This window comes from Quercus robur, chromosome 2 (assembly GCF_932294415.1).
Source record: "Quercus robur chromosome 2, dhQueRobu3.1, whole genome shotgun sequence".
In the NCBI taxonomy this organism is placed as follows: Eukaryota; Viridiplantae; Streptophyta; class Magnoliopsida; order Fagales; family Fagaceae; genus Quercus; species Quercus robur.
In genome coordinates this window covers 56,288,077-56,310,672 of record NC_065535.1, presented here as the reverse complement: position 1 = coordinate 56,310,672, position 22,596 = coordinate 56,288,077, and the positions used below count along the sequence as shown (strand labels likewise).

The 22,596-nt window shown below is 34.7% G+C and overlaps 1 protein-coding gene across 1 annotated transcript; it reads left to right on the top strand.

Annotated features, from left to right (window-relative positions):
- Positions 1-320: 320 nt before the first annotated feature.
- On the top strand, positions 321-20,428 carry LOC126714105 (nicastrin). Its single transcript, XM_050414105.1, has 16 exons — positions 321-581; positions 672-785; positions 891-1,005; positions 2,246-2,328; positions 2,415-2,491; positions 3,028-3,105; positions 6,134-6,205; positions 6,329-6,402; positions 8,418-8,550; positions 8,670-8,741; positions 12,127-12,246; positions 14,516-14,587; positions 16,006-16,146; positions 17,170-17,254; positions 17,379-17,817; positions 19,943-20,428. Exons 1-16 carry the CDS (start codon positions 506-508, stop codon positions 20,205-20,207), a joined length of 2,016 nt encoding a protein of 671 aa, XP_050270062.1. The 5' UTR covers positions 321-505; the 3' UTR covers positions 20,208-20,428.
- The last annotated feature ends 2,168 nt before the right edge of the window (positions 20,429-22,596 follow it).

Below are 22,596 nucleotides of genomic sequence, written 5' to 3'. Positions count from 1 at the left end.
ATTATATAAAAAAGTATGCTTAATAATATATAAAATATAAAAAAAATATTTTTAATAAATTTTTAATCGCATACTCTTTTTTTATTTTTTTGGGATTACTGAGTCTCGTACCTACTCTTGTACCTGAACCCGAATTTAAAAACGTACCCGTACTTTGTAAGTTAAAATGACATTTTTTTACCACGCTTGATGGTAATGCTTACGGTAAAATTCTAAAAGTTTCCCAAAATTTTCTTTTTTGATAGGATTAAATAATTTTTTCTCCCATTTAAAAAAAAAAACAAATTCATTTTTTTCATTTCCCTTGATTAGAATTTATATTAGGTACCGTCACTGTCACAGTCAGTGGGTATGGCCGGGTCAGCGTGAACCAAAAACTCCCTTCAAATTCAAAGCGACGGCCACAGAGACACAGAGTGCTGAAGCTGCTCTTCTACTCTGGTCGTCTAGGGCTTCCACAAGGATTCTTCCGATACCTAATCGAAACATAAGTAGCGAATCCGCCATGGCCACCAACAGCAACTTCCTTTTTCTTCTTCTTTTGCTCTTCAACTTTCATTTCCGCCTCTCTTTCTCCGATGGTCAGTTCTCTCCTCTATTTTTCTTCTACATCAGTTCGATGCTTTTGAAATGACCTATTTTTATTGGTTTTGAATTTTGGGGAGCCTCAGGTGATTCGAACTCCATGGAGTCAGTTCCTGACCTTCAAAAGTCAATGTACAAGGTCATTGATGGGTATCCTTGTGTCCGATTGCTCAATCTTTCTGGTCCAATTGGTTGTTCAAGTAAGTTCTACTTAATCTTTCTAACCCAGAACCCTCTATTTTCTTTGCATTCAAATCAAATCAAATCAAATCGGAGCATTCTTGCTTCTCTTTCTAAATTCTCAGATCCTGGAAGACAAGTGGTCGTGGCCCCGATTGTAAGATATCAAAATGCTACTCAGTTGTCTCAGTCCTCTTCAATTTTGGTGTCATTGGATGATTTTCAAAGTTTCATCACCAGGCACGCATTTTCTTTTATATGCTTATTGTGTATTGTACTCATTTATGTTTTCTTTCTCTTCCTTATTATGTCTCTTTCCCTTAAATTTCCATTCAAAATTTGAAATGTATTGTATGATGATTATTATGGGCGGGGTCGTGTTTCTGGGGTTTACTCAGTATTGTATGATGATTATTATTATGGGCGGGGTCGTGTTTCTGGGGTTTACTCAGTATTGTATGATGATTATTATTATGGGCGGGGTCGTGTTTCTGGGGTTTACTCCACAGGGGCAGGTGCACCAAGTGGCCCTGCCTTGAAGAGGTTCGGCGTAATAGAAAAAGAAAAGTATTTTATGATGATGCACACATATTGTGTGTGTATGTCAAGTGCTTGGGGGACTACACACCCCGGAGAATAGTTAGGCTCTTGAAGAGCTCTGGACACGCATTAAACAAAAAAAGAAAAAAAAACTTTATACTGTCATGCTTGATAATTCCAAGAACCAACCTTGTCCAATAATTATCAAGAAAAATTGATAAAAATTATATAAAGCATTGTGTATGCATGGTGCTATTATAAACATTGAAAATGAGCCAAGAGCCTTGTAGCTCTATTGATTGGTATCTCTTGATGTTTCTGATATTTGAAACATCCACGGTTCAAATCTCCCCTTCCCCCAACTATCAAATTATCAAAATCATTAAAAATAACCCACATAGAAATTTTAAGTCTGTGTGTGTTGGTTTGCAATATTGCTCTGTAATATCCTATAGACTTTTGTAGCCAGAGGCAATGGGAATATAATCATGTATTTTTAAACCCACTAAAATTTAATATGCAACTTATTTGGTATTGTTGGTGGTGCTGTGGCCCAATCATTAGTATTTTGCTTATGGATGCATCAGTAATTGTTTTGTACAAAGTAAGTCATGGCTCTACTTGTATTCAATTGTTCTGGGCCTGTTCTATTATGCAGTTACTAGCCTGATACTGCATTTAACCAAATGCTAATCTGTTTGGCTGGAAGCTTTTGCTTTTTTTTTTTTTTGGTCTCACTTTTTACCATAAGCAACAAAACTTGTTATTTTATTTAATTTTTAATTTTTAATTTTTTTTATACTTGAAAATATGCTAACTTTTTTTTTGGCTCATCTTTTTTCTTGAATTATCACTTATTTGTTGAGGATAATGTTTGTGGATTCAAGTGTTATTCGTTGGAAATTTAATTATATATATTTGATATCTGTTTATTTTTCAGAATATGGAATGATTCAAGTTTTGCTAGCAATATTGCTGGTGTTATAGTTGAATCAGGAACTGAAATTCAAAATAAGTTAAAAGGTAAAATACTTTTATTTACTCTTAAAGCAAGTGGTTGAAGGACAGTTCTTTTGTTGCTACTGACACTGGATTTTTTTTACTTGTAGGATTCTCTCCTGCTCACAAGTTTCCACAAGCTGAATTCGCTCCTTACCAAAACACCAACTATGAGTGGAACCCAATTGTATGCTAAGAAATTTGTAGTCTGATGACATTTTATTACTTTTTTACATTATTTTGTCAAAATGATTCAGTTTCTTTTACAGTTGCCTTAAAAAAAAAAAAAAAAAAAAATTCGAACCTCTTCTTATGCTTTCATTTGCACTGCTATATAATGAGCCAACTCTTGTTGGAAAATATATTTATGAATTAGCAGTAGGTACGTGAGTGTAATTAGTACCAAATTGAGAGCTTAAATTAATTGTTCATTACATTATAGGAATGTGGAGCATAGTTCTTTGATGGATAGTGATGAATTGGTTATCCAAAAAAAAAAAAAAAAAAAATGAGGATAATGATGCATTGGTTAGCATGTATTGACATATTGATTAAGGCATTATCAGGTCAGTTGAAAGTAAGAAAAAATAGGCTTATGAAAATAAAACTGTCAATGAACTTCTTGAATTTTGATTGAACTGAAAATTAGTATAACTTGGCTATGGGATATCTTTTCTCAATTTCTGTTTGACAAGCTGAAGCTTCATACTTCTGCATTTGCAGGGATCTGGTATCATGTTGAATGCCTATAATTTTCCTGTATTCTTACTCTCTGAGAGTAGCACTTTGACCCTGGAGGAGGTAATATATTGTTTGAAATCTGTATTCTTTCAAGATATTTCTGTACGGTTTATCTGTTCAATTAAGACACTTGTTACCCTGAGGTGTTGATTATATTGTTTATTATGGGAAATTTGGAAAAGCTGCGCAAATAGGTTGGAAAGATTACAGATGAACTTTTTGGGCAGTGCCTCCGATGAGGAGTTCAAGTTCTCCTTGGTGGCATGGTATACGGTTTGTTCTTTTAAGGCTTCGGGTGGTTTGGGGATTTGATAGAAAGCTTTAATCCAACCTGATTATGGAAATGGTTATGGAGGTTTGGGAATGAGACCACACATTTATGGAGACGGGTTATTGCTATTAAGTACGGGGAGGAAAGGGGTGGTTGGACATGGATTTAAAATTTAGTTAGAGGGACACATGGGTGTAGTCTATGGTGGAGCATTAGGAGAAGTTGGGACAATTTTTTGTTGCTTTGTGTGTTTTAGGGTAGGGGATGGCACCCATGTATGGGTCCTAGCATGATGTTTGGTGTGGGAATCATTTTCTAAAGGAGTTGCACCTTGACTCATATGCTTGTTCAATGCTTAACTTCATTTAGTCTTGGTTATTCAATCAAATTGGAGTGAGTGAATTCTCTTTTAGATCTCCTATACAATTACCCTTGTTATGAGTACTAGGCGCAAAACAGTAATATCATGTACTTCTTTATATATAAATAATATTTTATGTGTTAGAGTTGACTTATCAAACCCTAAACACCTTCACCTTAAACAACATGGTATCAGAGTATGAGAGCCGGAGTTCGATCCTTGTCTCTTCCACTCTACCTCCCATTTAAATTCCCATGTGTTGCGCCTCACCTATTCAAAGTTAGTTTTGGCTCACACGTGAAGAGGAGTGTTAGAGTTGTGTGGTTAAATGATTAAATTTACCATATCCCAAAAAGTTTAAGTTTTTGGGACAATCAGTAATTTAACAACCCCTAATAGGGATGTTGGCGATAGGATGAGATGGAGATTGAAAGGGAGCAATTGCTTTGATATATGCTTTTATTATGATTTGAGGATTGAGGTCCTAAAGCTAACTATTTCCCCTTTGAAGAGTAGTTGGTGTGTTATGGCCCCAAGGAGGGTCTCATTCTTTGTTTGCATGGTTGCTTGGGGGAAGATTACTATAATAATCTTATCAAGAGAGGTTTCTCTATAGCTGGTTGGTGTTGCAAGTGTTGGTGTAATGGAGAGATGGTGGAGCATTTGTTGATCCATTGTGAAGTTGCATATGCTTTATGGAGTGTTGTCTTTAGAGCCTTTGGGATTCAATGAGTGTTACCAAGGAGGGTAGATTATCTCTTGGATGGAGGAATTGGTTCTGAAAGCACATATTAAATATTTGGAACTTTTGTCCTATCATGCTTGATGTGGTTGTTGTGGACAGAGAGAAATAATCGTATTTTTGACGATATAGAAAGATCAAAGGCTCAATTGGAATCATTGCTGATTTGAACTCTATTTGATTGGTCTCGTGCGTGTGGTCTTATAAGTAGCATTTTCCTCTTAGATTTATGTGAATCACTTCACTCTTGTGCATAATTCTCATGTATTTCTTTTAGGTTACTTTGTTTTCATCATCATGAGTATAATGTTATCTTTTCTATTAATAAAATATCATGTCTAAATGCACATTTGAAGATGTGAAACCTCAATGGTTAGACTTAAGATGTCTTTTGCTAGATCATTGTTTGAATTGTCTCATGTATTGGGTCCAAATGATATCATTTCGATTATAGATTTCATAGGTTCCCTCTCATTTCGACTGTAATATATTTTTGTAATTATTTACTATTTAGGCTTATCTTATGTGACTATCTTGTATGCAGAAGGTGGTTTCTTCTGACCTTAAATCTCTTCTTCTTCATACCTTGCTAGAGTGGAGTTCTTCCTTTAATCTTTTCCCTTGTTCTAATTTTTTTAGAAATGCTTGATCTTTGTAATTTATGCGTTTGATGTACTGTTTTCCATGTTCACCCCCGGTGTACCTAGGCTTCTTTTTAATAAAATTCCGTTATTTATCAAAAAAATAAAATAAAATTTTATTACTTATAAGAAAATTCTATTTATGGTGTTATATGTGCAAGTGTAAGGGTGAATCGGTTGACCATCTTTTCCTTCATTGTCTGGTCGCTATGGATTTGTAGTCTATGGTTTTGAGTTAATTTGGAGTAAGTTGGGTTATGTCAAAGTCAGTTGTGAGGCTCCTAGCTTGCTGGCAAGGTCAGTTTGGTCATCATTGAAATGGTCATATATGGACAATTGTTCCCCATTGTTTAATGTGGTGTCTTTGGAGGGAAAGAAATAGTAGGTGCTTTGAAGATAATGAGAAATCCATATCAGACCTCAAGTTATTTTTCTTTAGAACCTTAGTGGATTGGTTGTCTGCTTTGCAAAACCATTCATTTTCTTCTTTTCTTGATTTAAATTTTTGTACTTGATTTGTTGACCCCCTTTACACTTCCTGTGTACTAGGGTGTCCCTTTTTTCATATCAATAAATCTTATTACTTATCAATAAAAAAAGAAAATTCTATTTATGGCTCTTGGTCTACCCATAAATTGATTCTTCTTTGTCCTCTCTCTCTCTCTCTCTCTCTCTAAAGAGCTGATTTGCCTGCTTGGGAGGATGTTTTTCTTAGAATGTGTTGGCACTTGATGCATCTGTAACAACTAACAACTTACAAGTAACAAGATGTTTCTAAACAATTTACCTTATAATGTGCATTTTTTTAAGCCATTCCAAATTTCATGGATTATAGTCATGTATTTTTTTTTTTTTGGTTTTGTTTTAAATAATTTTTCTACATAATTTTATTTTATTTTAGTTTGTACTCTTGGGTTTTACTCTTGTATACATTCCGTGAACTAGGGTAGCAATGTTTGATTATATTAATGAGATTTTTGTTTACTTAAAAATTGTTTTTTCCTTTTTGTGGGCAGGATGAGATTATAGTGTTGATCTGAATTTATGTTGTATGCTGTCATTTGTTAATGCAGGCAGCTACCAACAATGAGAAGAGCATGAAAGCTTTTACTGCTGATGTGGCTGAGTTTGATCTGGTGATGCAGGTATCTAATTCTTATTCTTTAAATGGTAATAATTTTGGAGGTTTAGTGATAATAATAAATAACGGTTTGCAAACTCATTTGATTGACTTATTATTGACCTGTAATACACTTGGCTTGGATTAGACAACAAAAGCCGGGACACATGATTCAGAATCTTGTTTAAAAGAAGGGGCTTGCCTTCCATTAGGTGGATACAGGTGAGGTTTTATGTTTTGAGAATGCTATTTAACAACTCAATTTGTGAGGAAGTTGGTGTACAATTTTAAAGTTGTTTTGTAGTGTAACTATCATAGTGGTAATATATGGTTTCTATTAGAGCGTCTATTCCTTTAACCACCACAGAAGCACAGTAGGATGTTTTCACGTAATTGATGTAGATGATGTTATCTCAGTATCATATTGATACTCAGCAACATGTTAATGGTATTGATAGATTGTGGAGATTCTGCGGTAAACTGATTTTGATCTGTGGGTTATTTGCTTTTTCGATAGAAGAGATTGTGAGTGAATTGGTTGATTAGTTCACTACATATAGCTTTTAAGGATTGGAGTAGCTTTGAACATTTCTTCTCCTAGCAGTAGGATAAACTGGTCTGGCCTGTTTTGTGGCACAAGCTGAGATTGCCCTTCCCCAATTTTGGCCAAGGATCATAAAGAGTTAAGTCACCTTCTTATATCATTCAGTGAGATAAGCCTTATCTTGCTTGATTGTGTGCTTGGTCATTGTTCTGACATCTAGCATCCTGTCCCATTTTATGAAGAGCTAAGTTAGAGACAGTGAATTCAATGAAGTTGAGAATCTGTATTTTTTTTTCTTCTTATACATGTAATGATATTCTGAAAGTAATTATGGATGGTGATCCTTGGTTTCTTGCTGGTAAATGCTTTTTCTTATTTGGTGGCAATCATTCCATCAAAAGCCTTGGTTCCAGTCTCATTCATGATTGAGAGCTTGAAGTTGTGGATAAATTTCATAATGGGGATAACTATGCTGGGATGGTCATTGTCAAAAGGCCAGAACTTTGATTTAAGATCTTACTTTTGAGCTTTCTCAAGGGGTTTATGGGTTGATTTTTCCTTGGTGTTCCATTCAAAGTTCCTGCAAAGTTGGTTTTCTTTGTTTAGAACTGTGGCATATGGTAAAATTCTAACAGTGGAATAAGAAAGCACAACCAGATTATAGTGCGCTATGCTGTTTGTGCAAAATGAGTGGGGAGACAATGAACTATATTTTTCTTCATTGTGTTGTTTGTTGGCATTATGGTTGCCAGTGTTTTCTTTGTCTAGAGTTTTACGGGTTATGCCTAAGTTGGTAATGGAACATTTTCTTGTTCGGAAGGTTGTTTTAGTATAGGACTACTCACTCTTTCAGGGAATCTCAAAAAGCTTATACCATAAGATAGCTCAAATCACTTTCTCCACCACTCATCTTGCACGTACAAGGCTTTATATAGCAACAAGTAAATTCCTATGGGAACTTAAATTAAAAGTAAATTTAAAAGAGCTTGTCTTAGAAATCTTTTCTTTGAACTTGATCATCTTGAAACACCATAATATTATTTCCTTTGTCTTTCAAAATTTCTTGGAACTTCACAATATTTATTATTTTGGTATTTTGCAAATTGGTCAAGGAATTATTTCCAAGATCAATAGCAATTGTGAATTCCATATGGCTACTGTCACTAGCTCGGATGATATTTCCACCTGTTGTAGAGAGTGAGGTTGTGGATTTAAAACTCACTAGGTGCATTATGTAACTTACCAATAAAAAAACTTAATTAAAACTAACTAAAAAGATTTTTTGTTTTTTAGATGTTTCTCTTCTACACTTACCATATATAATGATGTAGTCTTTTTATTTTTAATGAGATATTATCTTATCAAAATAAATAAATAAATAAAAAGACAAAAAACTCCTTTCTAGTTAATATTAATTCTGAGAGTTGAATACAAGGTAATTTAGAGAAGTGGATTATTTTGTGTAATGTTTAAAGAAGAGTCTGGTCTTGTACAAATTCAGGTGCTATACATGAGCTAGTATTTGTTATTCTTGTATACTTACCTTGGTTAACAAAAAAAAGAGAAGGCAAAAGAATATATACAACTAAAATTGAGTGGATTGCAATGTTATTCTTTTTCATTTTTCCCCATTTTCTGGACTGTTTATCTTACCTTAAATTGTAATAATTTGTTTCTCAATTGTGAAGGGCAGTGTTTGGTCATCCCTTCCTCCAATTAATGTTTCTTCCTCTGAACAATTCAAACCTGTAATACTGACGGTTGCATCCATGGATTCTGCTTCATTTTTCCGTGACAAAAGCCTTGGTGCAGATTCCCCTATATCTGTGAGATCAATTTTTTTTATTTTTTTATTTGTATCCCAATGTTTGAAATTTAGTTTAGAATTTGGTATGCTTATTCTTCCATAAATCAACGCATATAATTGTGTTTGGATCACTTTTAGGGACTGATTTCATTGCTGGCAGCAGTTGATGCACTTTCACGTGTAGATGGTTTAGACGACCTTACAAAACAGGTGTGGAAGATGAGTATGTTTTCAGACATTGTTGCTAACTTTCCTTTTAGTTCATTGACCTTCCTGGTTTTTGTGACTTTCCTAGTTTTTCTCAGCATCTAATTACATCTGTGGGAACCAACTCTAGTTTGGTTTATTTCCATTGGCTTGTGTTTTTGCCTTGGAAAAAATTGTAAAACAAAATTTAGGCCAGGTTCTAATGTGCATGATAGTCTTTGTAGAGATATATCATGTGAGTGTTACTTGTTGCCGTTATGAGCTTTTTGCCCTCAGCTGGGCAATAAGTGTTGCTACTGGGAGCCGTCCATGTTATATTTCATTTTGCTTAATTTATAGTATTTCTACATTTAAAAGGTTCATTCAAAACATGGACGGTTATTAAGGAGGTTTTTTATTTTTGATAAGTAATCATTAAGGAGGGTTATTACTTTTCTGTTTGATATTTTTAAGTATTTAAGTTTATGTATATATATATATATATATTTGTGCTTTTCATTCATATAAAAAGTTGATTTTATGATAATTTGTGGTGTAGTTAAATTGCATGTAGTTTGTACAAAATTAGGATTAATATAATAATCATTGATTTCCCCTTCATATGGAAAATCCTGGATCTGCCTCTGAACATTGGAGCAGCTGATCCATTCCTGCTAAAGTTTTCTTCTTATTCATTTTTAAAATTTTTTTGTGTTTGGTTCCTTATATGTAAAGTTATTTATCCTTTTTCGTTTCGGGGGAGACCTTTATTCTGCTTGTAGATTTTTCTGTTTTTATTCCTATATAGATTATTGTTTGTAATTTAGAATACAATGATTGTCTTCTAATTTGCATATTCCTTATTTTTTGTCTGAAACTTTGGTTTGGGATTTTATTATTGTTATTGGTAAATTTCTTGTAGTATATTTAAGTGATTTATTGATTGAGGCTAAAAATAGAAAATCCAGCTCCTAGATCATCCCTTTTTTTCCTCTCAACTCACCAGCAACATTACCCAATACTGGTCACACCTATGTGGGGTCTTGGAAGAGTTGGCTTGGATATGGTCCTACCCTTCTGCAGTTTTTGTGTGAATTGGATGTTTTCAAGATTCAAACCTGTGTACGTGGCACTTGGCTGCTTGAGAACACGAGTAAGAGCAATATACATAATAATAAGGAGAATGAGATTGTACATATAAATTGAGGCTAGCCATACAGGGCCAAGCACAGGGTTGTGTAGAACCAGCCAAGTTCAGTTTTAGTCAAGCTCCAGTAAAGAAGTGATACTAGGATGTACTCTATATTAGAAGCTGACATTTTTAGAAATTATATCAGCCTTTGAAGAGAACAAAACATGTTCTTGCTTAATTTACCTTTCTAGAAGTTGGTATTATGTTCATCTTTTGCTTGGTTTCATATCGTTTTACATGGCCTTGTGCTGCCCACAATGTGCTCTAGCTCCAATGGTGCCACTTTCTGTTGTAAGAGCAAGGTGATAGGTTCCATGCCCATTGGGTGCATGTGGGACTTATAAAAAAAAAGAGGGAAATAGGTAAGTCTTACTCTATTGGATAGAATTATTCAAAATTTTTTTTATTTTAAAATTTTGCCAACCACAATTTCAATCTTTCATGCAACTTTTTTTTATTTTTTATTTATTTATATATATGCTGAAATTTTTTAATTAATATGCTGAAATTTTTATTGAAGAAAAATGGGAGGATCCCTCCTCATCAGCCCTCTCACAGCATAACACAGAACTGGAAATATGGGACATAGGATTAGATCCCTCTAGATCACAGTTAAAAAACCACTGATCAAGGGAGTGGGCTAGTACATTGCCTCTCTAAGAACGTGAATGTGCTCCAAAAAAGAGAGGATAGAAGATCTAAAATTTCCATAGCCATAGTTTCATTGGACCAATGGAGTTGGCGAGTTGGACTTAATATAGATTGTATTGCATTGCAAGCATCACCCTCCAAGAGAAATCTGTCAAAACCAGCTTTGAGTGCTTTAGCTAATGCCTTGAACACATCAGAATCTTCTGGAACTAGTGGATCAACCTCAATTTGTTTTTCAGACCAAATAAAGTGAACTTCAGGCTGATGATTCCTCTAGACAGCCGCTAAACATATTTTACCTTCCTTAATTGTTGCATCAAAAATAATTTTCACCAGCAGATGCATGGGTGGGGACAACACTTCTGTCCATAATGACGGAGAGGAAGAGGAATAAAAAGGCTGGGGAGAGGAAGTGAGTGGATGGGTGTTGTATAGGGACGTAGAGCCCAAGAAAGGGGGTGGATTGGAAGGGGAAGTGAGTGGGTGCCTGAGGATGAGGTGAATAGTGTGAGCGAGGATGGGTAGACCCTAAAAACAGGGGTGATTGGCTCTAACGAGATGGGGAAAAAGAGATGCTACACAGAGTAGATTTGTGGATTCGGGAGATTAGAAGCATATGGGAGGTCACTTTGAAGTTGCAAAGTATACAATCTAAAGTTCAAAAGATATATAGATACTTATAAAAAAAAAGTTCAAAAGATATAAAGATAAAATGGTTTATGTAAAACAGTATTTTGGTCAAACAAAGATCCTAGGGACACAAGTTTAGGCTTTATCCTGAGCTAGCTCAGCAGCATCAAAAGTCCCAGTCCTTTCCCTCCAAATATCTCACCTTGGAGAACTGTCTTAGACATTACCTTTTATGCAGCTGATATTAGCTCTCGGTCTCATAGCGCCAATGATTGTGTCAATGTGGACATGTTTTTGTTCAAATTGGAAACATGTTGTCTTGAATCCATCCGTCTACATTAGTTTGAATCTCCTGAAAATGCCTCAAAGGGTCCCTCTGGTGAATTCCCTCTCTGCTTCTGCCCCCCCCCCCCCCCCCATCTAATCAATAAAAAAGGAATCTTGTATGGCCTAACTGAAGAGTTCTTTGCCTATCAGAGCAGCAATATCATAGTCAGTTGTGGCCTTTTTTGATTATCCATTGCTGGCCTACTCTCTTAGCCCAATGGACCCATAAAATTTTTTATATAGTCCCATTTTAAAAGAAAATGGTGGATTTTTTTTGGAAATACTTAAAAAGTAAATTTCCTTATGTCAAGTCTGTTGTATAAACAAAGTGACCATCGGTCAAACTCTACTATTTGAGAGGCCGCTTTTAATAACTCAAATATAAGAAGATTCAACTAGAAATTGTTTGTTGGAATGCTTGGCTCATGGAACACATTGTGAATGGTGTGGTAACTATAATTTGATTGATTATGTTAAGCATAGGTATATTATAATTTTTGTGGTGATGGTTTATCTTCAGAATGCTTTTCTGTGACTTTCTTTACTGCTGGTGCGCCTAAAAACTAAAAAGCTTCTTCATTTTCTGATAATTGCTTAATTTGGTTGCAGCTTGTTTTTATAGTTTTTACTGGAGAGGCCTGGGGTTACCTTGGTAGCCGGAGATTTTTACATGAGCTTGATCTGCAGTCAGATGCTGTTAGTGGTCTGAATAATTCATTAATTGAGATGGTATTCTTCTTCTCTTAGTAAATTTGGCTTCTTAAAATGTAATCTGGGAATTTTGTTATCTATCACATAGTATTTTTACTTCTTCTCATAGTATTCTAGTCTGCAAAAGTGTTCCCCAAATGATCCTTATGACACTTCTATTCATAGACCCTGCCTTTGTTTTCTAAAGCCTAAAGGTAGATAATATCTGCTTTCCAACTCTGTAAAAAATTCTGAATTTCAAAACCTTTTTCTTCATTATTCAGTCCACAAACATTCACAAGATAATTTTGTAGCTGCATGATGGTGACAGCAGCTACCGTGCCCTACTATATGCCCTACTATTTACTGTGCCACTCTCCTCCTTTGTTGTAGTTAACTATAAATACAAGATTTTGCAATTCTCTGACTCCCCACTTCATGGTTTTTTGCTGCTTACATTTGAGTGTGTTCTTGTGTGTTTCCTAATTTGGGAGAACAAACTGATGGTATCTTCACAAAATCATCCATAGTGACTCCATAAACCGGCTGATCCACCTTGTTCTCTGCAAAACCTACTCCAACACTTCCTAGTTTCTCCCCTCTCAACCTCATGTCACCCAAATTTGAGGTGGCTTATGGACTAAACTCCTAAGGGTCTTCATAGGGCACGATGACCCATTTATTTACCAGTGGGCTCAATAGATCCTCACCAACCAGCTGGTTGCACCCCATTGGAACAGCCTCAATGGCCCCATGGTCCACCCAGTCTTCGTCATCCTTCCCGCTACAAATTGTAAGAGACTCATTGCTTTTGTCCCAGCGCTGTTCCCCAGATTATGCTTGCTGCCTTGGATGTGGAACCAGGTGGAACCCCACCCCATACTGAGGTCCTTTTGTAATGAACAATAAATAAATAATAAAAAATTATGTTTCATTTGCTTTCATTTACACAAGAAGATTGGAATCGGAAATGCTACAACTCTTATTATTATATTCAGCTTTAAACCAAAAATAAATTTGTATTTTACTATTATATGTTTCCCTCTTTCTTTTAGAAGAAATATTCTCTTATAATCACATTCATCATCAGATCATCTATAAATATAATCATTAATTGATAAAATGAAGACATAAATAGAAATGTTTACATTTTAAAGTGTCATGCTCAAGAAACCCTTCCCCCTAAAGAGAATAAAAAAAGAATAGAAAAAAAGGACAAGACAAAAAAGAATGAGTCTTTTGGTTGAATATTGTAGAAAACCAAGTTTATTTATGATATGGGTACTGTTTAAACTTATTTGGAAAATTGAGGAGAGAAGCGAATTTCGGCAACACCATTGCCAAAAATTTGAGAAAAAAGTAAGAGAGAGGAGAGAGAAATGATGTGATGGAAGTGGGAGAGAGAAAAAAGAAATTTCAGCAATGGTATTGCCGAAATATGTGTCCAAAAAAACCCTTGGGGATTGACCTGACCGAAATTAAAAAAAAAAAAAAAAAAAAAAAAGAATTGTGGCAATTGAATTGCCGATTGTGACAAGAGTAATGCTACTGTCACAAATTATTTTATAATATTTTTACAAATTGTTGTTAGGCCAACTTCTTACTAGTTCTTATCAGGGCCCACCAATAACATCACTTTTTTATTTATCAATAATCACTCACCACATCAGCAGTTTGTGAAAGTTTTTGTAGAAAAAAAAAATTGGTAATCATCTACTTTAAGCAAAATGATAGAGATACAATTTTTTTTACAAAAACTTTCACAAACTGCTGATGTGATGAGTGATTATTGATAAATAAAAAAGTAATGTTATTGGTGGGCCCTGATGAGAACTAGTAAGAAGTTGGCCATAACAATAGTTTGTAAAAATATTATAAAATAGTTTGTGACGGTAGCATTACTCTTGCCACAATTTTTTTTTTTTTTAATTTTGGTCAGGTCAGTCCCCAATTTCAGGTAGGTCAGCTAGGTTTTTTTGGGCACATATTTCGGCAATACCATTGCCGAAATTTCTTTTTTCTCTCTCCCACTTCCATCACATCATTTCTCCCTCTTCTCTCTTACTTTTTCTCAGAATTTCGGCAATGGTGTTGCCGAAATTCGTTTCTCTCCTCATTTTCCCAAATAAGTTTAAACAGGACCTATATCACAAATAAACTTGGTTTTCTACAATATTCAGCCAAAACACTAAAAAAGAACTGCTGTGTAATGTGTATTTTAGTTTTGTAGTAAAATAGATAATGGGATGACCAGTGATTCATCTGGATTAGAGGCTGACTTTTGGATCATTGGATTATGTTATCACAGGTCATGGAAATTGGATCTATTGGGAAGGGCTTCAATCAAGGTGTTAACAAGTTTTATGCTCATAAAACAGGGGTAAGAAACTTGAACTCATTTATTTCGTGAGTTTAGAGCCAATTTGGCATCAGCTTTTAGCTTTTAGTTTTTATGTACAGCTTTTTAAAATCTCTCTTTTTTCTGCTTTTTCTCACTTTTTCAAAATTTTTCAAGGTATAAGTATACTTTAGCACACTTTTAGCAAAAAGTTTTCAGCAAAAAGCTAGATAAGCTGTTTCCAAACGGACACTTAATATAACAAGTTTTATGTGACTTCCCTTATGCATAGTTCATTTGGATACTAGAAGTTCTTATTATGTACATTCACAAATATCAATGCCAACATATCATGCACAGTTGGTCATTTTTATATGGAAGTATGTTGAATAGGTGTAGTTTACGGTAGAGGTAATGGGGGTTGTGGCAGTGGTGGGTATAGTGTTGACTTTTAATTATTAGTCCCAAGGTTAGGTTAGCAGTGGGTTTGCCAGGCATTTTTATGGGGAAGTGGTGATGTTGTGGCAGTGGTGCAGTAGCAGTTCAGTTGGGATGTCAGGACTAAGGTGAAGGTTGTGCACAATAATGTTTTCTAGTTATTTGAGATTACTAATCAGGTCTGTTGATGTCCGCCATTAATGTATCTGTCAATTTACTAATATTGCAGAAGGATGGGAAAATTGTTAATTTTGGTAAAATTGGTAAGAGTACTCTTTGTTAATACATGCTCTAGCCCCAATGCTTTTTTATGGTACAAATGGTAGCATGTGTGTGGGGTTTTTGATATCCATTATGGTAGAATGACATTGGCAAAAACATTGAAACTAGTCATTGGAGTAACAATTAAGGTTAGGTTTGAAGGTGAATATCAGGTTTGAGATGAATTTGAAACACCACTATTTGGGATGCTAGTCTGCTTTACTAAAAAAAAGAAAGTGATGCATATGGTGTGAGAGGAACACCCATATGTTTGTAAAAGTGGAGCTTCCTTCATAGTTGAACTTCTTGTTTCTGTGGTCATGCTTTGGTTGGATATTGTCTTTGAAATGCTTATTTTGGAGGGTTCTTAGATGTTCTAGATATATGCAAAACTTTCAATAAACAATTCTGATATTTGTAGAAAAAATAATTTCACTCGTTAAACTGGGCATTGGTTTGGAAGCCCACATCTGGGACCATCTTATTGTTTTGCACTTTCATTTTGATGCTCCTAATTTTTCTTGAGAATTTTCATGAATATATTTCTATATTTAGGATAACTGAGTCCAAATTACTTGATGGCTCCCTTTGAAATATGGGGGAATAAGGATTTTTCACATTCAGGGGCCTTTAAAATACAATGAAGTTTAGCAACCAAGCTACAGGGATTCCTTTGCCTGCTCTCCCACATATTGTACATATTATACATGCAAGTTACATTATTTCTTTGATTCCAAGATCAGCCTTGGTGATTCTTGTAGGCTTCATCTGCCACAAATGAGACATTGGATGCCCTAGAGCAAGCTCAAGATTCACTGAAATCTGAACACATAATCTGCTCAGTAGCAAATGCTTCAAATCCCGGAATACCTCCATCATCATTGATGACATTCCTGCAAAAGGTTTTGGACAGTACACTTGAAATCCTTGTTTTCTTTTTCCATCCACAGCTTTACTGTTTTTCTTTTTCTCTCTCTCTCTTTTTTGGGTTGTGGGGGTGGGGGGATACAAGCACATATATGGTACAAAGTCTCTGTTTTGATTTTTTTGGAAACAAAGACCTCACATTATATCAACAAAGAATTTATTTTCAGCGTTGCCATCTGGTTCCTTGATTTTGTCGTTAATAGTTTGTTTAATTAATTTCTATGTTGATGATGATAAGGGTGATGGTGACATTAATAGAAGCGACAATGAAACTTGATCATGGTCACCATTATATCATATTTTATGGGGAAAAAAGGCATGTGAGTTTTGTACAATATTTTGGTTGGACTGTTCTTCCAAAATAATGCATATAATAAATGCTTCAAATACAATGCATCATTCAGTTCATGCACAACACCCCTTAGATTTTAATATGTGGATCAGGTTTTGAAATTGTCTTCATCTGCAGAGAAACTTCTTGTTTTATAAACGGAGATGTAGAATGTCACACATCTCTAAGGGAATTTTCATTTTCTTGAATACAACAAACTCTTTTAACTTAGGAGACTTCAAAAATTAAGGAATTCGATTGGCAGTTTCACCTAAATCAAATTTTCTTTATAATTTATCTTTCTTTTAATGGTTCTGTTCAGAGGTCTCTCCAAAATTTTTCTTCTTTTTGTAAATGGAAAAAAAAAAAAAAAAAAAATTCTGGACACAAATTAGGAAGAGTGAAGAATTTATATATAGTAATGAACTAATGATGAGAAAGAGAAAGATCAGTGTATCTGAGGGTTTTTATTTATTTATGTATAAGAAAAGAAATCTTTCTACATGTCTCTTGTGCACTTCCCTTGTACTAGGGCTGCGTTCTCTTTTCTTTTCTTTTTTTTAATAGAATTTTATTACTTATGAAAAAAGTTGTAACAAACAGTTAGTTTCATGTAACTCTAATGGTTTGGCTGCTTCCTCCACCCCCTTGCCCTTTTCATTAACAGAATTCTCATACTTCCGGGGTTGTTTTGGAAGATTTTAATAGTGTCTTCAGCAACAAGTTCTACCATAGCCACCTTGATGATACATGTAAGTTGGTTTTTTTTTTTTTTTTTTTTTTTCCTTGAATGCTTCTGTATTCCATGATTAATTAATCTGTGTTACACTGCTATACCAGATCTCTAGTTATTTCTCGTTTGTGTTTTTGGTGCAGCGAACATAAACTCTTCAGCCGTAGTGGCTGCAGCTTCCCTTGTTGCCCGTACCCTTTACATACTAGCAAGTGACAATAATACTTTAAGCAGTTCAGCTTTAACTGCTATCAATGTAAATGTCTCACTCGTTGAAGAACTTATGGGTTGCCTATTGGGCTGTGATCCGGGTCTTTCTTGCAATCTGGTGAAGAACTATATATCACCCACTAATACCTGTCCAAGCCATTATGTTGGTGTTATCCTTGATGAGCCTTCCTCCACACCTAATCTTGGATATGTAGATGATGTCTCCAGATTCTTGTGGAATTTTTTGGCTGACAGAACATCTATTCCCAGGGAGAATTCTAGCTCTACTTGTTCAAAAGGTTGCAACAATGGTGAGGTTTGTGTGAGAGCTGAAACAGAAGGAAAGGGAGTGTGTGTTATCTCCACAACCAGGTATCTCACTTGCATGTAAATATTAATTTATAATGGATGTTGCAGAGCCTGCATAAGTATGATTGATTAAAATTTAGGTCCATTCTAATAACCTACCAAGGCTCATGACCCTATAGGGATGAGATTCATGCATAAATAATGGGAGCATTGAGTGGTTAGTGTAAATACTCAAACAAAGTGACCCAAAGTCAAGACAAGCAAATGACCCTTATATGGGTAGCTGGGTAAGGTAACCCTTCTTCACCAAAAAGGTGCTACTAGCATTCGGTAATGCTTGGTAGACAATAATGTTAATTAACAAGCTTAATATTAATTAGAGATGTGAAGTAGTTTGTTTAGCTCATTAACAAGGTTGATATTAAGACACACGTACACACACAAGATCATCGTTAATGGAATAAACTATTTTGGATATTGCCTATAAATTCCTCACTTAGTTTTGGTATATAGTGGTTAGTCTATAAACAATAAAAGAAGACATCTTCTAAATTTTGTTCGAATTGGTGGCTAATATTTATTTCTTTACTTGAATTTTGAATGGTTGATATGGTTAAAGAATTGATTTACTTGTCAGAGAAAAGGTAAAAATTGAGCATCTCTCTTTCTTATAGAAATAAAGGTGCTCAATTCATATTTTTCACTTTGTATCTTTTGTATAGTAATCCTTTATCTATTGAATATCCTGTTGTTACCAAATAACCTTATATAGTTTTTTTTATTTATAAAATAATAATAATAATAATAATAATAATAATAATTTACCATGAATTTTGAGAGGAGTTTGTGGTGTGCCTTTGTGTTACAAGTTAGAACCCCATCCCCTCTCCCCTGTGTGTGTGAGTTTGTTACTTAAAAAAAAAAAAAAATTAAATAAATGTTCTTTTTAACTTTTTTGAGTTCTCATTCTCAGTAGTAGTGTCCTACCTTCTTTTTCTGGTTTGTTTGGTCAAACTTTGGCTTTAAAGAGGCCTTCTGATTTTTCAAAGTTGACATTTAGGCATGCTATGACAGTGGTCTTTGACCTTTTCAGTTATTATGGTGATGCTTTTTTATGTTTAAGTGGTTATCATGCCTGATTTTTAAAAAATTTTGGGTTCGTCAAGTAGCTCATTAGCTCATCAAACCCTATGTTGAACCATGTTCAAGTTTTAAATCTTGAAATGAATTTGAAATGAGCTCATCTATTTTTTAACAAGCCAAGCTTGAACATGACAAATCTTGGATTGGCCCAGCTCATTGGCAGTAGCCTTATTAGAGCATTCACATCATTTCGTGCAAATATTTCTGTCTATTTTAGCATAAGAACGAACTGTTTTTTTTTACATAACCACTTTTCAAAAACATTTACATCAAAATCATCTATTTTACACTACATTTCATTAAAATATTATTTTATTCTCTCTCTCTCTCTCTCTCTCTCTATATATATATATATATATATATATATATGAGTAAAGAAAGTATCAAAAAATAGATTTGATGTGAACAGTAACCGTGTATATTTACACTGTTATTGTAACAACAATCTAAATTTACAGAACTCTAGCTTAACTGATGTGGGTGATTTTTGGCGTTGGTTTGCAAAATTTACCCCTTATTCTATTATACATTGACTGATGTGAGTGCCCTTACATTCTTCTCTTTAGCTGATCTGTTTATGTTGAAACAGAAAACCTGATGGTACCTTAAATCAAGACTGTGCTGGACATAACTTTAGTGCAATATGTCAATTCATAGCTGTCTCTATGCCTCCGATTATATTTTCAATCTTATCTAGTGAATTTGGACGATCAATGATAATTGTTACTTTAATTACTTTAAGATGCAAATCATCTGTAGAGTTAGCTAATTGGGCCTCCTAGATCAAACTGAAATTTTGTCATCTCTTGATGACATCATAAACACATTCTGCCTGCCTAAAATGCTCTCTGGGCTTTATTGTCCTCATAGCCAGTGTAGTGGGCAGCATGCCTTGATTGAAGCTTTCTGTTTTGTCAATGGCTCAACTTGATGATTTGATAGATGATGTACATTATAGATCCATGTTTAACACAATTATGTGTTGCTAAAGACTCTGGAAGAATTATTTTCTTCAAGTTTTAAGGCATATGGTCTATCATTACAGGTATGTTCCAGCATATTCAACAAGGTTAAAGTTTGATTCTGAAGCTTGGATTGTCTTGCCCCCAAATTCCTCTGACCCAATGGGAATGGTGGACCCTGTTTGGACGGAGAGCAACTGGAATGCAATTGGGCTCCGGGTCTACACGGTCCAGAATGGTGCCTATGACAATCTTGTTTTGCTTGGTGGTATGGCCATCACAGTCTTGGCATACCTTGCAATAGTAATTACGCGAGCATTCATTACAAAATCCTTGAAGCGAGACTGACAAGGTTTAAATCAACATAAATTTTGAAGCATACATGTGTGGAAATGTGATGGTAAAATACAGGATTTGATCCATTGATTAACTTGTTATAGTGTTTAGATAGTTGAGGGGATGTTGCATTATTTGAGCTTCATCCTTGTGCCATATGAACTTCACTGAAATTAGATCAAACCTTGTATTGTTATCTTACTAATGTTAGAAATGTAAATGGGGTTGCCTAATTGGAAATGGAGCACATTTTATCCACTCGGAACAGGTGATAAACTTATGCAGCTTTAAACGTAGCAAATTATCTAGACTGGTTCTTATTTCCTTCATGCCAGTTGGTCTGTATGTCTATTTGGGATTTGTGCCCATGTTACTTGGATTAGAAAAAATCTATAGTACATAGGCGCCCTTGGCACAATTGGCTAAGGCATCCCGGATGGCAAGGTTCTTTGCAAAGGGTTTTGATTACTAAAAAAAAAGTGAGAAGTATGTTATTTTATGCTTGCTATCCACGACACAACACCAGATGATTAAACTCATGAATGCGTGGTGCTCATGGGGTCTACACTAGGCCATTGTGACACTTATGATACCATATAGGCAAATTAAGAAATTTCAAACTGCCCATCAGATTCTTCTCTCACTAAGAAGCCCAAAGACACCTATATTAAAAAGCCATATTATCATTAAAAAAAGATTAAATACAGTAGGTTAAAAGAAAATTCAAACTACACAAAATTAGGACATATTTTTAGTTAAATTGTAACGAAACTCACATTCCACACCTTGTGTGGTACCCCAAATCCCCTTGGTTTTTAGTTTGAAAAAAGCAACTTTAACTCACTTGGTGGAACCTACTAGTTAGAGCGGCTACTATCCATTCTCGTAAAAACCCATGTAAAACAAATTGTTGTGTGTCTTTCTCCCCATTAAAACCAAACCCCACAAGAACCGAAGAAGGTGACACCTAGTAAAACAAACTGTTGTATGTCTTTCTCCCGGTGAAAATGGCCAAATACCAACCTTTCATAAAATTTGTAGCAAAAAACACTGTTTCGGAACTAAATGAGGATTTATCACTTTTTCTAGTACTCGAGCTCACTAAACTCAAGTTCCTTATTTTCTATTCCACCGTGGCACGTCTGACATGGCATCTGGGTATTTAAAAATTCCACTTGGCACTTGAGTTTCATGGGTTCGAGTACTGTATGTGTGGTATCCGAGTCCACTGAACTCGGGTATCAATCTGTATTGGACCCAATTTCTAAGTGCAAAATGCCCATTGATACTCGAGTCCATGAAACTCGAGTACTGTGGTTAGCAATACTTGAGTCCATTAAACTCGGGTATCAATCTGTATTGGCCCCAGGAATTATGCCCATTGATACTCGAGTCCATGAAACTGGAGTACTGTGTTAGCAGTACCCGAGTGCATTAAACTCGAGTATCAATCTGTATGTGTCCCAATTTTTGGAGTGTAAAAATCATGCAACTTAAAATCTTTACGTCCATTTGCATGAAGTTGCTTATTGCTGTACTCTTAAAATCTTTATGTCCATTTGATTTTTTAGTGAACATTTTTTTTTTTTGTTTGATAAGTTAATTTTGGTGAATGAAGCCAGAACTTCATGCAAATGGGTTGAATCTGCTTGATGGACAAGAGTCACAAGACACTGCCAAAACCCATGAAACAATGCACAAGGTTTCCTCCATAACTAAAGATGGCTTATATTGAAACAATCAAAGCGACCACCATTTTAACAATTGCAGATTTGCAACAAACAATTTCAAAGTTGGTACAACTAACTTCAAATTAATACTAAAAGATATAAAAGTCATTTGTAGCAAAATTCTTTAATCCATCGATTGAACTTGGCATGATACAATTATTTGTGAACAACATTATCAATTTGCAGTCAGTCCTTACAGTCTAGTAGTCAACAATGTGGAAAATAACTCATCATTGAGCATTAAAAACTAAAAGAAGTAAAGGAAACGAAGCAAGTATATTTTCTTTTTCTATTACGTTAATTAAATTTTATTGACGTTTTAAATAAAAATATAATTTCATCTCAATAAATTTCGGGATTTGATCATTTCATTTACTTTTGGGAGGAACGAACAAACATAGGGAAAATGCGAAATAGAATGGGGATTTCGTTCCTTCTCACAAAACTCTCAAACGAAATATTCTTTATAAATCCATTTTATTCCATTCCTCCCTACCAAACAAGTTGTAAACATTTCAGGCACGTATCAATCATGGCATTTCAAAAATTATTTATTTATATATTTTTTTTACATAAAGGCTGATTTTAAATTTTAAACACAGGCTATGCTTCATTCTCCATACAATGATAAAGTCGCCAAGCGAAGCGATTGACTTTAGCACAAAGAATGT